General features: G+C 41.6%; 1 protein-coding gene across 1 annotated transcript; it reads right to left on the bottom strand.

The window, feature by feature from the left end:
- Positions 1-767: 767 nt before the first annotated feature.
- Positions 768-15,268, bottom strand: LOC132992739 (F-box only protein 33). The gene is made up of 6 exons (XM_061062209.1): positions 14,699-15,268; positions 12,439-12,549; positions 10,335-10,495; positions 10,040-10,248; positions 9,592-9,889; positions 768-9,510 (listed from the first exon to the last, which is right to left on the bottom strand). Exons 1-6 carry the CDS (start codon positions 15,163-15,165, stop codon positions 9,245-9,247), a joined length of 1,512 nt encoding a protein of 503 aa, XP_060918192.1. The 5' UTR covers positions 15,166-15,268; the 3' UTR covers positions 768-9,244.
- Positions 15,269-15,476: the final 208 nt, after the last annotated feature.

Raw genomic sequence — 15,476 nt, 5'->3', positions numbered from 1 at the left:
AAAAAATGTCTTGGCAATTTGCTAATAAGCTCCACGACTAGAAACGTGGTAAAACTAGGATAAATATTGGAGATGCTTTTGAAAAAAATGGAGAGGTTAGAACACAGACAGGTTTCAAGACTGATGCTGAGCTGGCTAAACACTGAAGCTTCCGTATCTGAGACATGGCAACACTCGTGCACAGTGCCAGTTTTAGCTGCTACTTGTCAGAGCAACATATCGGTCCTCTAGTGATGTTACCTATGTTAGGTTGTTCTGGTACAGTTGTCCAAGTTGCTAGGCGACAGGTTCACGCATAGGGTAACGACCTAGGAGAGCTAAATGCGCGCAAATGCTCTGCAGACCATACCGTCTCATTTCAGTGTGGTCTGAGCGTTCTACACAGACTATGAGGGCCGGGGTGCTACCCCTCAAATAGGACATAGCATTATTAGAGTGTATAAAAAAAAACATCTTTCCCCGAAATGAAGCCAAAAGATTCAGAGCTCCTCCGACTGATTGGCTGCTAGTTGTCACCTTTAGTATTTAATGTCACTGAACTCCACTCAGCAGTGTTTGTGTTGTTAGTGCTTCTGACAGAATTTGTCAATGAAAATCTTTTTACGAGTGTCCCTATGGTTGTGTCGATATGGGGATGGTAGTTATTTGTAACGGTTCATTAAGAAGAGCAAATCTGTTTTGTTAGAAGACCCTTTAAACCCCAGGAAGTCTCGAAGTGCAGCTGAACACAGGTGGTGAAGACATAATAAAGACAACAGAAACAAAAGAACATTTTAATGCTTTTATTCACTGACTAAAAGAAGAGAAGCATTCATTCAACATTAATTCAAATCAACATTCGACAGGTTGATCCTTAAAGTGTATGCCATATGTCAATTAAAAGGTTGTACATGGAGGTTTGCAATGTTGCCTCCCTTTTCTCATCATCAACAGAACCATGGATCAACACTGTTCTCTACCACAACATCTGTCCTCTCAGCTGGGGGAGGACTCTTTCCCTGCAGGCTGAACCAAATACACAGCTGAAAAGGTTTCAAGAGGGTTCGATACGATTTCAGTCACATTTCTTTTTAAACCAAAGCTCCATCGATGGACAATAGGGAGATGTTTTAGGGTAGGAGCTTTATTACTGGTTAAAGCCAAAATACTACAACAGCTGTTTCTGAAGCCATGCAGATTTGTTTAGACACTGCAGATAGAATTTAGTTGAGTTAGTATCTCCATTTGTAAAACCATTTTTTAAGAAGCCAATGAAATGTGCAATATATATATATAAAATCCGCTCCCTGTTACTTGAAAACTGGTCCAGCCGTGTTTCTGGTTACATCTGGCTCCCTGCTGACAGGAAGAAAGAATAACCCACTGCTATGTGCTCACTTTAACAAACACAATCACACAGGAACGTAACGCTCAGAATATTCAACAGTAAGGATGGTAAAACCATTTTCGCAGAAAACACACAACAATGTAGCTTCTGATTTACAAAGTCTGTGATTTTATAATATACTTCATGTTCATAAATTGAACCCGGACATGTGTTGCATAAGAGTTTACCACGGTAATGCATTGTTGATACCTATACAAATATGCACGGTGTGAGAGTTTATATATCTATTTATATAGTTTATATTTCTTCCTCTATGGACTTCTAAAGACGCAGCCGGGCGCTGTCAGCACTGCTTGTGCCCCTTTGTGGCCACTAGTAAAGACTGCTGTTATTGCAAACTGTCCTGATTTTAAACAAATGCACAACATTCGTACCACGATAAAACTAGGGGCCGTCTAGCCAGTCTCACAGAGACCAAGAGTGAGCCTGCCGTCACCGCTGCTGTCGCTGGGCTGGCTGACCAGAATCAAAAGATCTTAAAACCAAATGATAAAGGTTACATAAATCACCATAAGGCCAAGTATTGTCATTGCAAGTTCTTATTTGTTTACGACTTCATTACAACTGCGTGATAGTGAGAAAAAGAAATAAAAAACAGGAAAAAAAAGAGTGGATTATATGCATTCATCTTGCATAGTTGTGAAGCTGGACTGGGCAGCAGGCCTGCCTGCCTGGCTAATTAGGAGGTTTAGCTCTCCAGACTTGACAAGAAAGACTTTGTTTCGCAGCCAGGAACATCAGAGCCAAAGTCGATGAGACCTAAATGAAGATAGCTGGCTGACACGGAGCATGAATATCTATCAGGTCCTTGATAAAGCCAGGCGCTACAACGACCTCCAAAAGCTCCTGACAAAGATTGGCTGGGTCATGCAATGAGAGCCATTTTGTTGTTTCTTCTGTTAAAATATAATATGGCAAGTGCACAACAATAAACCTTGTATCACTGTTATCATGTGAGCATCTTCTTAAACTGGCTGGAAAACTAGTTTTAGTGTCAGCAATGGCTGAAATTGAAAACTGGAGAATCTAAACTTCCTGTAAGAATCTCATTGGGGCGAACAGCAAAGGCCTCCCTCAGTGTGAACCTCCCCTTCACTGAGATGATATCCAGCCTTATACACATCTGTATCTGTTACACAGAACGGATTTTATACCAGTGTATTGCACCTCCAGTGTATTTCCCCAAGTCACAGAAATAATATAGAACAGGATGTTACATGCGATTCTTCACATTTCTGCACGAGTCCAGCCCATTCTGAGTTTTGCATGTTGTGGTAGTAGTCTGTTGTCTGAGCATTTAGGTACAAAAATAAAACAAACAGGAAGTATCTGAAATGTCACAATGTGGTGAGGAAACCCTGTCTCTTAATGGAAATCCCTTCAGAAATGCATAACATCCCAAACTCATTCAAGGGAGGTGATAGGCCCAGAACCATCCTACCATCTTTTTCTGATGCTTCTTTCCACAACAAACATCCTGTGTATGACATAACATACTCTTGATTTGACATTGAGCCTGAGTAGATAATATAACTGTTTTCCCGCGACTCTGAGCCTGTGTTTAGACTGATGCAGATCTGACACAGTCTGCTGCTTTGGTACTAAAATAACACACACTCACCATTCAGCTTGTGTCAATGGAATTAGCAATGGCAATTTGCAAAGAAGTGTCAAACCCCACTCTTTGTGACCCTGCTTATCTACAGTTCTGCAATCACAACAGTTCAAGAAGCTGTCAAAGTCTTCAGGTAAGATGGACTACATTAGAGACCAGCTCTGTGGATTCAGTTCATCAGGCAACAGGGGCCTGGCCCTGCTGTGTTCCATGATTCCTCTATGAATGCATAAAAGAAAACACAGAAAACAAATTCTTAACATGTGACAGGTCCAAAGGGCAGAACTGGCAGCAGCCACATCAATGTACAGTTAGTATTGGTTATGGTCGGCTGAATACCTGAAACCATATTTCCTCCCGTAGAGCCTTCAAAGCTGTCATTATAGTGGCTGCACTCATTTAAAAGAAGGCTTTGCTAGTTTTATGTCACCCCCTCTTCCTGTGTAGACACAGTATGGTATCTCATACACAAACATCTGTCTGCATCTGCTGTATAAATAAGCCCAGGCAAGACTCTTGGCGCCCCTGTGTTTCCATAGTGAATATGTTCTGTGACTTAGGGGTGTCTTTGTGCATTTAACTGCTAAATAACCTCTTCATTGTATTGAGGTGATCTTTAAAATGTGAGACTGACTGAAAAGTTCAAATGCACTTATTCCTATCAAGAGTAACCAGTTCTTACATTTAGCACAGTCAGTGTAAGTTGCGTTCACATGACTTTAGTGTACCGGTCACAACCCCCCCCCCCCCCCCCCCCCCCAAAAAAATGGCCCTCAAGATGCTAAAATAATATCATGTTAAAGCAAAGGTTTAAACAGTTGTTAGAATCACAGTCGACCTTTGACGCAGTGACACACTGTTAACAAGCACTTCTAAAATAGTATCACACCTCGGCTCTGCTCAGACCAGCTGGTATTGTGGTGTGACTTGTCAACACAAGCTGCGTCCCCGATTCCCTTCAACAACAGACTGACTCATTCAAAGTAAAAAAAATATATAGTATATATTTATATAGAGTCCAATTTTCATGCAGAGACTTTGTAGTAAACTGGTTGCAAGTCAGATAGCCTGAGCGACCCCCATGTGGAATGTCTTGTTCTCTATTCTTTAGCAGTCGATCTCTTTTCAGCTGAAAAGCCTGAGACTAAACACTTCCCATCATATCTGACCTTGGCTGTAGCCTTGAAATACAATATCTCATACGAGACACACCGGCCTTACTGGGAAGCTAAAATCTGTCACAAAGTAGCCTCTGGAAGCATCCATTGGAGTGCTCAGTACCTGACTGTGTGTTTTCTCTGTTTGAAACAAACTCCTCGTCCTCTTAGATCTACATTCAGTCACTCCTCACAGTGAAACAGGTGATGAAAGAAAGAGAAATGCTCCAGTCCAACTCGCCTCTCTGTTTAAGCATCTGTCACACTACAGTAGCACAATGCACTGTGCTCGAATGGCCTCGCTTTGCCATTCACTGCCAGGAATATGGCCCGGATTACAAGTTGTGCAACAAGGCTGCTTTCCTTACATGTGTTTGGATATACATTTCCAACAGTGCCTTTCCTCAAAGACATATTTTATACAGCCTGTCAGAAATCTTAAATTGTTCAACAAAGGGCGCAACCACTGACAACAACTCTGGCCACACACTGGTTTCTGCTCAAGTCAAGCACAGAACAAGCATGCTGACATTTTTAACCTGGTCCAGCACAGTATGGTCCACAGTATAACAAAGGAAGAGTTTTGGGCACAAAAAAACAGAGTTGTCAGAGAGTGGAAGAAACCAAGAGAGGAGAGTCAAGATAAGAGCAAGTAAGGAGGTGTAGAGTAGGAGAGAACACTGGACCGGCCTCCCACCAGTGTGCGTGTACATGGGCACTTCAGATAGACTTGTGTCTGGGTTCAGTTTGTTCCACTGTGGTCTTTGGCAGCTTATAAACACATCGAGGGAGGAGAACAGATCCAGTGACTCCTTACACTCATACGAGTGCGCTAGAGGCCTGAGCTATTGTAACTTTCCCTCCGATTGTACCCTGAGAACGAACAATTTCTGTTCCTGTTTCCTGCTGCAGTAGAAGTGATAAGACTACACCGCTGAACATGAGCAAGCAACACCTTGAAATCTGACACATACACACGAGCATTCAGAAAACATATGACGGCTGCACTGCGGAGAACTTGTTGCACGTTCACACAACCTTATTTATTTCTACTGGATAAACTTTTGAAAGCTAACATGAAACTTGCGCAGAAAATACAGGCACTCCCAAAGATAAATTAAGTGTGTGTGATGAAACATGAGCCGACGCTACTGAAGCTTCTGAAACCGCCTTCTTAAAGAGGGAGCTAACTAATGGATCACAGCAACAGGTACAATCAACACAAAGCTAATAACTCGGGCAGAGTAGAGGTTTCAAAAGCAGTGAGACTCCAGAAGCTTTCAGGCACAAGACAGCTCAACATGGTGTTGACAGGGATCAGGGCTGAGTAATTATTCAACTGAAGCTATGCCATAGTGTAGCATAGCACTGCATGTCAAATTCAGTTTCAAATGCCAGAAAAGCCTTTCCGGCAGAACTTTCTCTCATCGCTTCTCAACAATACAGAACTCTATCCAAACCATCTTTACTAAAACTGTCTGACTTTTGAAAAGAAAACAAACTTTTAATAAAGGACATGTGCAATTCTTGCCTGGTCTCTTAAATATTTGTCCAAGTCTTTACTCTCTCTTCATGATTTTGTTGCCTATTTCTCACAAAACCTAATCATACATAGAGGAAGAGCTTTTTAGTAACTGTATAGGAGTAAAAAGGGGAACATAATAATTAAAAGTGAAAATGATTCTGCTCGAGCCGACCTTAGCTGGGGAGAAATCACAGCCCCTCTTTTTACTCTGAGCAGACATTGGTTGGACTGCCCAAACAGCGTGTGGAGCCAATAACATGAGGGGAGTGGAGAAGACAGGGAATGGTAGAGGAAGCACACATCTATGGTGAGAGTGGAGTTTGTAAAATCAGAGCATTAAAATCAGCTGTTTGAAAAAAAAAAAAATCAGTTTGCTCAGCTTTGAAAAGGCATTCTTGTATGAATTGCTGTGAATTTTCCCTCTGTATCAGATTATACTTATTCATGGTGAAAACTTCACGCAAAGAAGCAAAGCTGAGCTCTTAAAAAAAGGAGATTGGGGGGTGGGTATAAGTTAAAAACCAACTTATGTTGGTCTGAATGTGTACTGTTGGTGGCGCCATCCCTTCAGTGTTCAGCTCTTTATACACAGCCTTGAAAAAGAAACTCTTGGTGCCAAAAGTGCATTTATTATGTATCCTGAGATATGGACCAAGGACTAAGAGATTATCATGGTCAAACCATTAAGATGGAACGAACGTTTGGTAACCACAGGCACACAACTAAAAGCAATTTGTTCTGAACTAGTGCTGGCACACACCTCTCAGTCCATCACAGGTAAACTTTGGATACTTACAGACCCTGACTTGGACCTTCACAGTCTGCAATGCCTTTACCCTGCCCTCTAAAGTGCCACTGACTGCAATGCACATTAACTGATGAAAGCCATTGAGGAAATAAAACTATAGTTTAGTATTTAAATATGGAATAAAGGTGCTCTGCAGCCCTAAACATCTTTGATCATATCCCAGCCGAGCTCAGGAAATGCTTTCATAGGACACCGATGTCGCACAGCTGTCAACACTGCAGCGACAGATATAACACAACTTGGCCCTGGTCATGCTCATAATAAGGTTTGTCTGGAACACAATATCTGTGGCTGGAATTGCTGGCTTAGCTCCCCAACATGGCATGAATGTACTTCCACAGAGCCTGAACAACACTGATAAGGGCAAAGATGTTACCTCAGTAGTTTGGGTACAGGTGTTCTCTAAATTAACAACTAGGAATCAATCAGAACCAGGCCATCACCCAAGAAGAAGAAAGAGCAAGTTTCACAGCCAGCTAGGATGCACTGTGCCAGACATTTCACCCCAGAAAATGGACTACATTCAGTTCAGACATTAATTAGGCCCAGCAGGTTAAGTCTCAATCGACAGCATTGATTTTTTCCAGAACACTTCTCTCAGCCCGCCAACCTCTCCTGGATATTAAACATGTGCAACAAGTAGACTGGTTTTGCCATTCTTAAGTCACTTTCAACCTTAATCTTTGAAAACAAATGTATGATAAGGTTTGCTGACCCCCAACCGAGGCGGAGGGAGGGTTTATCAGATGGCAAGACAAACAACATCATTTAAAACAATAACAACAAGAACCACTGTGTCCTTAAAACAGGGGCTGTTTCCAAGGCAACTGTGACTCAAGAGGAAAAAAAACAACAACATGACTTAAGCTAAGTGATTGTTTCATACAACCTACTCAATATCATCACAACCACTGCCCGGCTCATTGTGATGTTCAAAGCCTACCTGAGACTGACAGAAGGTATTCGCCACAGAACTACAACACTTGACCCCAAACTTTGTTGTGCTGTTTTGCCAGGTTTCAGAAATATAACTGGTCTTGGCTAGAAGTGAAAGCCACATTGATCAAACCCACTTATTCAGCAGCCATGACTGCTGTGGCAAGATATGCGTCATTCAGATTTCTGTGGCAAATATAGCTATACAGTTAGCCTTCAATATAAACACAACACTGACTGGCTAACTGAATGAGAAATGAGAGTTGAGTTACATTCAGTGCATCCTCTTCTCTTCCCCGTTCTTGATCATGAAATGTTAACCCCCCAAAACTGAGAAAATGGTTCCTGTAATCACAACTGCTGGCAGATTGCCGAGCCAGGGAGAACTGGTTCTGCTCAAGCCTGGTCTCTCAATGAATTTGGAACTATTCAGAGATTTCTTTCACACAAAATTAAATGGAGAATCATGAAACCAAAACTTATTTTCTCTCTAAATAATGCAAAAATAATTTGAATGTCAGAGCCTCTCATTATGAGTTCACACCCTGATCTTTTTTTTTTGACTTGATGCATCTGGAACGATTGGTGCTAGTCAAAACGTTTCGACCTCTGGGGGAGATCAAAGTCAGCTATATTCATCCCGACTAGAGAAAAGAAGATGCCAAGATTTACAATAGGCTCACGACAAATCAAAATGTAACCGAGTATTGTGCCGGGTTGATTCTGACAGTTTGGCTATGAATGTCATTCGGAAGACAGACTCCCTATTTAATCTACTCATGAGGTTTATCGCAAAGTGAGCTAGGTGGGAAGTGTGTTTGCTGCAAGCATGTAACAATATTCTCCTTAACACCATCATTAAGGTGCTTAAATAAAACCATTTGGCTTTGAAACGCCACTTTGTTTACAATGACCATAACTCTGAGACAAAGCACTGACATGGCTGCTGTTAAAAATAGCACCTGCTCAATCAGCGCCATCACTGTGGAGATTCCCACTCCAGACAGACTGACCGACAAAGAGCAAAAGAAAAAAAAGGAAAGAAAAAAAAAATCTCTCCAAACTAAAGCTAGAAGCTTGTGTCAGAACACACTTTCCCACCCAACCGGTCTCTTTCTCAACCCGCCTGCCTGCCCTGTTCTAGATGTGAGCAGGATAATATATCTGTATTTAAATACACACAAAGCCTTTACAGGCAAGGGAACTATCACATGGGAAAAACAAGATCATACATGGAGCAGGAAAAGAGAACAGAACTGTCAAAGGAAAAGAAAAGTATCATAGAGAGGCTCTGGAGGTTATTAAGGTGAAGGAGAGACATCGAGCTCTGAAAACTTTTAGATCAAGACCAGACCAGACTGGGCCATGTCAGACAGGAAGAAATGACGAGCAGCAGAGTGGCCCACTTGCACAGACAAATTTAAAAATGGCCATGACGCAAGTCTGTGGTCAATTATCACAGATTGGTACAACTTGAGTTATAATTGGGTGTGAAACATGATGAGGTTAAATATGGCTAAATGGATAAACAAGAGGCAAAGCAAGTAAATAGGGAATCATTTGGAAAGAGGTTGGGTTTGATAGTTGGCTAAAACCTCTGTGAGAAAAACACAGAAATTAAAAGTTAAATAAAAACAATCAGCTCACATCAGTTCACATAAATGTAATTAATAGATTGTTTAAAGATTCAGTTTAGGTTTCTCGCTTAGGTCTGCTTTTGGTTTTGTTTAAGAGGTCTTAGCTGACCTGGACTTGGTTGGTCTGGCCTGGTCTTGACGCACTTTAAGCAGTGATGTGTTGGATGTGCCATCCCTGCCTACATGCCCATGCTAAAGGCCTGCAGCTCGCGGTGGAAGTGCTGGGTGGGCTCGGACAACACCAGGCCGGAGTCCAGGCAAGGATGCCAGACACGGCCCAGGCCCAGAGAAACCTCCTTGACCAGGTTGTGGACGGGGTCGCCCTCCATGCACACAGACTGATCCGGATCGAAGTCAATGCTCTCCTCAGAGACAGTCAGGACGCGAAGACTGGAACCCCGCAGCCGAGAGATGGCCACCAAGTTATGGGACCAAACAGTGTAACCTAAAAAGAGAGGGATGGGTAAGGCAGGTCAGAACAAACAAACTCAAAGTCATCTATAAACCAACAACAAACTAAACTCACCGTGTATCACCAGTACAGCCAGCTGGGTACATCTCCAAGCCAAGAGGACTAACGGGTCTTCGTTCCGATTGACACTGAGGTCGGGGAAGTCGGGGTCATCCCTCAGGAGCATGAAGTGAGTCAGCGTTTTGTTGTACTGCTGAGAGATGAGCTCCAGGGTAGCATCTGACACCAGTGTGCTGTAACTGTCGAGGTGCAGGCGCTCCAGGGGAAGGCTGGGCTTTAGGACTCTGAGGAGCTCTGAGCTGTCGACCTCCAGGGCCATCATGTACACTCGCAGGTTGGCACTCACACGGACCTGGGGAGGATCAGGGAATATGTGGAGACTTGAACTTACTTATGGCTGGTTTATTAATAAAACAAACCTCCCCATAATGTCATTAACCAAGAGGTCTGAGATATTTTTCTAGTTTGGATAAATTAAAAACAACGATAGCTATTGCCTTACCAGTGCCTTCCAATCGTCCTCTGTTGCTGTCCCTTCTAATGGTTTGAACTCCAAGGCGGCGCCGTTGAGCAGCAGGGACAGGCGATGCAGTGGAATACGACGAGGTGATGCAAGCAGACCACAGAGCTCAGATGTCAAATCAGAGAAATCCAGAGCCAGAGAATTAAGATTAGACAGACGATCAAGCTCTGATGGTGAGATGAGGGGTCCTGAGGGAAAATTCAGGAGAAGTGATATAGTTCAAACTGATATCATAACGCTGTTTTCAATTGGATTAAGCACAGACAACACATACCGAGCTGGTGGTCCAGTAAACTGAGGTGCTTCAGGGTCTCAGCTGAAGGATTTGACAGGCAGGCTAAAGAGCAAGGAGTCACCAGACCAAGCATGAAGCTGCAGGACAACCACCGCAGCTGCCTGCTGTTGGATAACATCTCCATAAACAACTGTTGGATTCTGTAGAGCACAGGTAGAGGATGATAAAGGAAGAGGGAGGAGAGAATTAGCTGAAGTTCACTTTACCAGCATGATAACACTTTTCTCATGGTTAGATTTGAGTAATCATGGGGGCTGTTTAAGACAAAATATCCCTCCAGAAATAAACCCCAGAGGAGAAATAACTAGTGGAACATTTGTGCGGACAGACATGGAAAAAATAAACACTAATGTCATATATGATGCCAAAATAAACAGTGATGTCTGTGTGCTCTCATAAATATATATATATATATATATATGTAAGACATATGAAATAAATAAAGACATGTAAATCAATTAAACCCATGTATATTTAAACAAACCTACTCACCCCCCCCCCCCCACACACACACTTCTCCTCATAAGATGTTTTGTAGTCTCATCCTGGTTGTATCACTCCCTCCATCTTTCTTTATGCAGAACATGGACGGTGTGCATTAACAACATTTTCATGTCATGCCACCCACCTAACTACCACTGAGTTGCAAAACTAACCCACACTAAATGCTATGAATAAGAAAATCAAAAGGAAAAATGTATAGTTTCTGCAAAGAAAAATTAATTGTGCTTAAAGGTTTGTGAACCCATTTGGTAAGTAACCCCTCCTCAGGCAAACACTTCTTCTAGACAACTGACCAGTATTTCCAGTCTTGCTTTTTCAACATTTTTAATGACCACAGAAGGTTCTCTAGCCAAGTATTTAGAGAAAAGACATGGAGTCAGGAGACTGTGATTTCTGTCCATAACATTCATCTGTCATTACTCCAAGATTTGAGAGACGATTCGGATCATTTTCTTGCTAAGTGTGCCAAACCTTGAATGATCTTTAATGTCTTGACCCATTTTTTAACTTTAGACTCTTATACTTGGTAGCATTCATTCTTCACTTCACTTGCAGAAAGTTTTCTTGTTTCCATTATTGACTCCACAATTATTTCTTCCCAAACCACCTGATTGCTTCTGACAGAGTACACAACATTTCTTATGTGTTGATGCTGCAGAAAGGGCTTATTTTTTGCAGCTCTACCTTGTACATGTCTTGGTTGATTAAAGAATATTAAATAGTTGTCCTATAAACGGTTGGACACGTGTCCACTCATGCAGTGATGTGGGGGTTTTCTGAAAATGTACAACATCCTTAATTCTGACATCTTTAAACAACTATTTACAGGAGCCCATGGTAGTTAATTGCAGACAGCACAGCTGCCACATCCGAGGTTTACTTTAGGCATGGAATAACTTCAGAATTAGTAGGTGAACCCTGAAATCATATTCACCTGACTCATTAAAGCTCTAACAAGTAAATCACATGGGTTCGGGCCTTAGCAATCAATGTTTTCAAAAGCAACAAAAACATTCCCAAACTTTAAAACGGAGAGCTTTTCCTCTTTTAGTGTGATAAACTGTTAAAAAAAACAATAACAAACAAAAACTAAAATATTCATTGTTAATGCATTTTGAAGTCGGCTGCTCAATGTTTTGCACACCACTGTGTATGTAGTGAAACATAAAGTGGTAACATTAGACTTAACAAAGCCAGATGTCTCCCAGGACTGGTTGAGTTCTCAGCAATAATAGAGTTACTGTGGTCGTCTTATTGATCTGGGAACAATGGTCACAAACTTCTGTGCATTTTGTGAACTAGTTGACTATTCTGAAACCTCAGGCACTTCTGGCATTTCCAAACAAATGCTAACAATTAACATTTTGGAATGTAATTGCCTCCCACACCCGAAGGTGATCAAAAACACAATAAAAACTGTTTTCACCATTTCCAATCGATAACCATGCTGCAGTAATTTATGAAGTGCATTTTATCTTCAATGAGCGGAACAGCTCTATGGATAGGAACTATACGTGAATCCACCATTTTTTACAACCAGTAGTAAACTAAGTTGGCACTGCTCTATGCTCAAGCTTACTCGTTAATCTTCTTGTCCCCCTGGTGAATTTGGTGCAGGTTGGAGGTGTCCAATAGTCCCTCTTGCTGGAGAATACAGGTGTCCCCATAGAGACTCAGCTTCTGCAGGTTTCTAAGGAAAAAGAGAGAGAGAGAGAGAGAGAGTATGTGTGAAATACAGAAAAGACAAAGAAATTAAATTCTGAAATAATATTTGATATGGTTGTTGAAACAGTATGTTTTGTTATAGAGCTGACAGACACAGGTTGTTTGAAATAAACCAAATCAGCAATATATTCACATGCATAAAACAAACTGTTGTTGTTTTATCTTTTCTATTTAAATCTCAGTCAAACCTTGGTGAATAGTACAGCGGACAAAAGGAAATACAAACTGATATGTAATCATCTTTCATTCTTAAATAGATGACTTGGCATGATTTTTTTTTAATCAACATTTTTCAGTGTGAGATCCCTGCCATTACTGATACATTTACATAAGAAATCATGATTCCTCTCCATTACTCTTCTGTTTGCATCATTTAAAGACTGATTTGGCTGAGAACCAAATTTAGTCATAAAACAATTCTCTTAAAAGGATGTCTCCCTAGTCTTCTGTTTGCTTTGTCAATATGTACAAAAGTCCTTTCTAATTTAATTGGTGTACCTTGTACATTAGCGAGTCTAGGCTTAAGTTTAACCATTACCTATCTCTGACACAAAACATAACCACTTTGTGTTTTACTTTAAAAAAAAAAATAAATTCCCTTAAATAATTTGTTCTTGTCCACTCTAAAACTGTAGTTACCAGCAACAGCTATGGTGCATTCATGATGGCGAAACTTACTGTGTACAATACTGTTATGGAGCAGAGGCGACATATATACAGTTTTTAGTTAAACCACCTAATTTTTCTTGTGTGGCTAACATGTTTTCACGTCATACCAGTCCTTAGACTGCTGCATACACCAACAATCTCTATTTACAACAAACTCAACTTTCTGTAGGAAAAATCGCCAATTTCTGTTTTTGGAAAGAGTTATCAACCACAAGTGTAACATGCCGTCACACAACCTTCAGGTTCAGGTACTGTGTAGATCAAATGTCTTGCAGCCCACTTCCTGTAACTCAGCTGAGAGTTAAGCTTCACAAAATGCCTCTACAGTGAAACCATCAGTGCTCTCATGTGCTGCTACTTAGTGTGTGACACTGCTAATAAAGAAACAATGATTTATCAATTCTCATTATTTTGAATATTAACCAGAAACGAGCCTATTGGATTAATGTTTGCTAAATAAAAACCTAACTTTTGGTAGCCTGATAGGACATCAGCTATCGGTAGACACAGCATTTTTTGTTCTACTTTGCAGTGTGACAACATTAACCACTTATACTTCATTAAAACTGAAGTTTATACAGTATGTTATCTGATATCAAGTAATGCAAGAATCTGTAAGTAACGTGGAAGTTGACGCAACATTGATGGTTTTTTGTATAGACTCTGTTAGAAACTGCACACTGACAAGAAGTGTGAAACAGAAAAAGGTTTTAGCCCCCTCAGCAGAACTAAGACATGAGCAGCAACGCTTTGGATGGCTGCTATTTCAATACGACAAAGCACTGTTGTTGAGAATAATAGAGAATGTAGGAGAAGGTATAACAGAGAGAACTTCTGCTGAACACCATCAGCCATTTAAATCAAAGGCAAGTTTTACAGGACGGTAAAATACCATAGTAGATATTACTAAGGGACTGGATGTTCTGTACATATATATGATCCTGCATCCTTACAGTATGGAACAGTATACCACAGCTGCTTATGTGTTTGTCAGTGCTGATATCAGCACGTCAGAGCCAACAAAGCCTTCAGCACTGCATTGTACCTGCTGGTATGAAAACACCAGTATAAAACAGAAAACAGAACTGGAAACAAAAGAAACGCAGATCAGCGTTAAGCATTTTCAGAAATATTATTGAGATATCATGTTTAGGTAGCACACATTATGTTTCTCGAAATGTCTAACAGTGTAAACCCTCTCTGGAGTTATTAGGATAACGTTGACTAATACAGCTGAGTCCCTCTCAAAGACATGACCTGATTACGTAACTGCTAATGTCGGTTTGTTTATAGCTAACTAAGCTAACGCTAGCTGCTGCTAGCTTACTGCGACGCAAACAATTGTGTGAAATTACAACAAATAGTGAGTTTAACAATGGTATCCACGTAATTGAACAAAAACAAACACACCGAATGGTCTTCTGGAGCAGTAAATTGAACGTTACCTGTTGTTGCGGATGCTGGAGAACACACACAACACCTGGTCCAAGTAGGTGGTCATGGCGTCTCTCCATCGCTCAGAGAGCTGCGGGTCGTTATCAGGACCGGGGGGCTGCTCCATCCTGGGGTCGTTATCAGGACCGGGGGGCTGCTCCATCCGGCTGGACGACGAGTCACTGTTCAGAGGAGAAAGGTAGCCTTCCACCGGTGCAAGTTCCAGCTGCAGTTCCCGCACGAAGTAGCCGAACTTCCGCATGAGGAACTCCAGTCTCGGGGTGTCCTCGGAGCCGCAGCCTCCACCACCGAGCCGCAGCTTGAGCTCGGTCCACAGCGCCGGGTAGAATAGGCACTCCCTCCACCGGGAACACACCGCTGAGGCCCGGAGCTTGTCTCGGTCGGATAGGAAGGAGAATATGTGAACGATAAGCTCGCTAGGTAAAGCCATGGCTCCGACACCCCCGCACAGAGCCATGGCGAGCTAAGAATGCTGTTGTTCAAAAACCAACCACGTATAAAACAAATGTTAAGACCGTTTCTAAAAACTGGTGCTGCAGCGTTCACCCTCTCGGTGAAAACAAAACGTTTTCAGCTTTCCCTTCAATACTACTGGACCGAACCACTGCTTTTCAATGCTAGGGGAACAAAACAATCCTCTTAATTATTACGGTCGGTCGCGGGAGACTTGCCATTATTTCTACTTCCTATAATACATATTGTATTTATTCAACCATGTTAGGGCTTTGGTGTCATTTTCAAACGATGTTTATCTGGGATTTGTGATTG

This window comes from Labrus mixtus, chromosome 18 (assembly GCF_963584025.1).
Source record: "Labrus mixtus chromosome 18, fLabMix1.1, whole genome shotgun sequence".
In the NCBI taxonomy this organism is placed as follows: Eukaryota; Metazoa; Chordata; class Actinopteri; order Labriformes; family Labridae; genus Labrus; species Labrus mixtus.
Note: the sequence above shows the minus strand (reverse complement) of the source record. Positions and strands in the feature narration are given on the sequence as shown.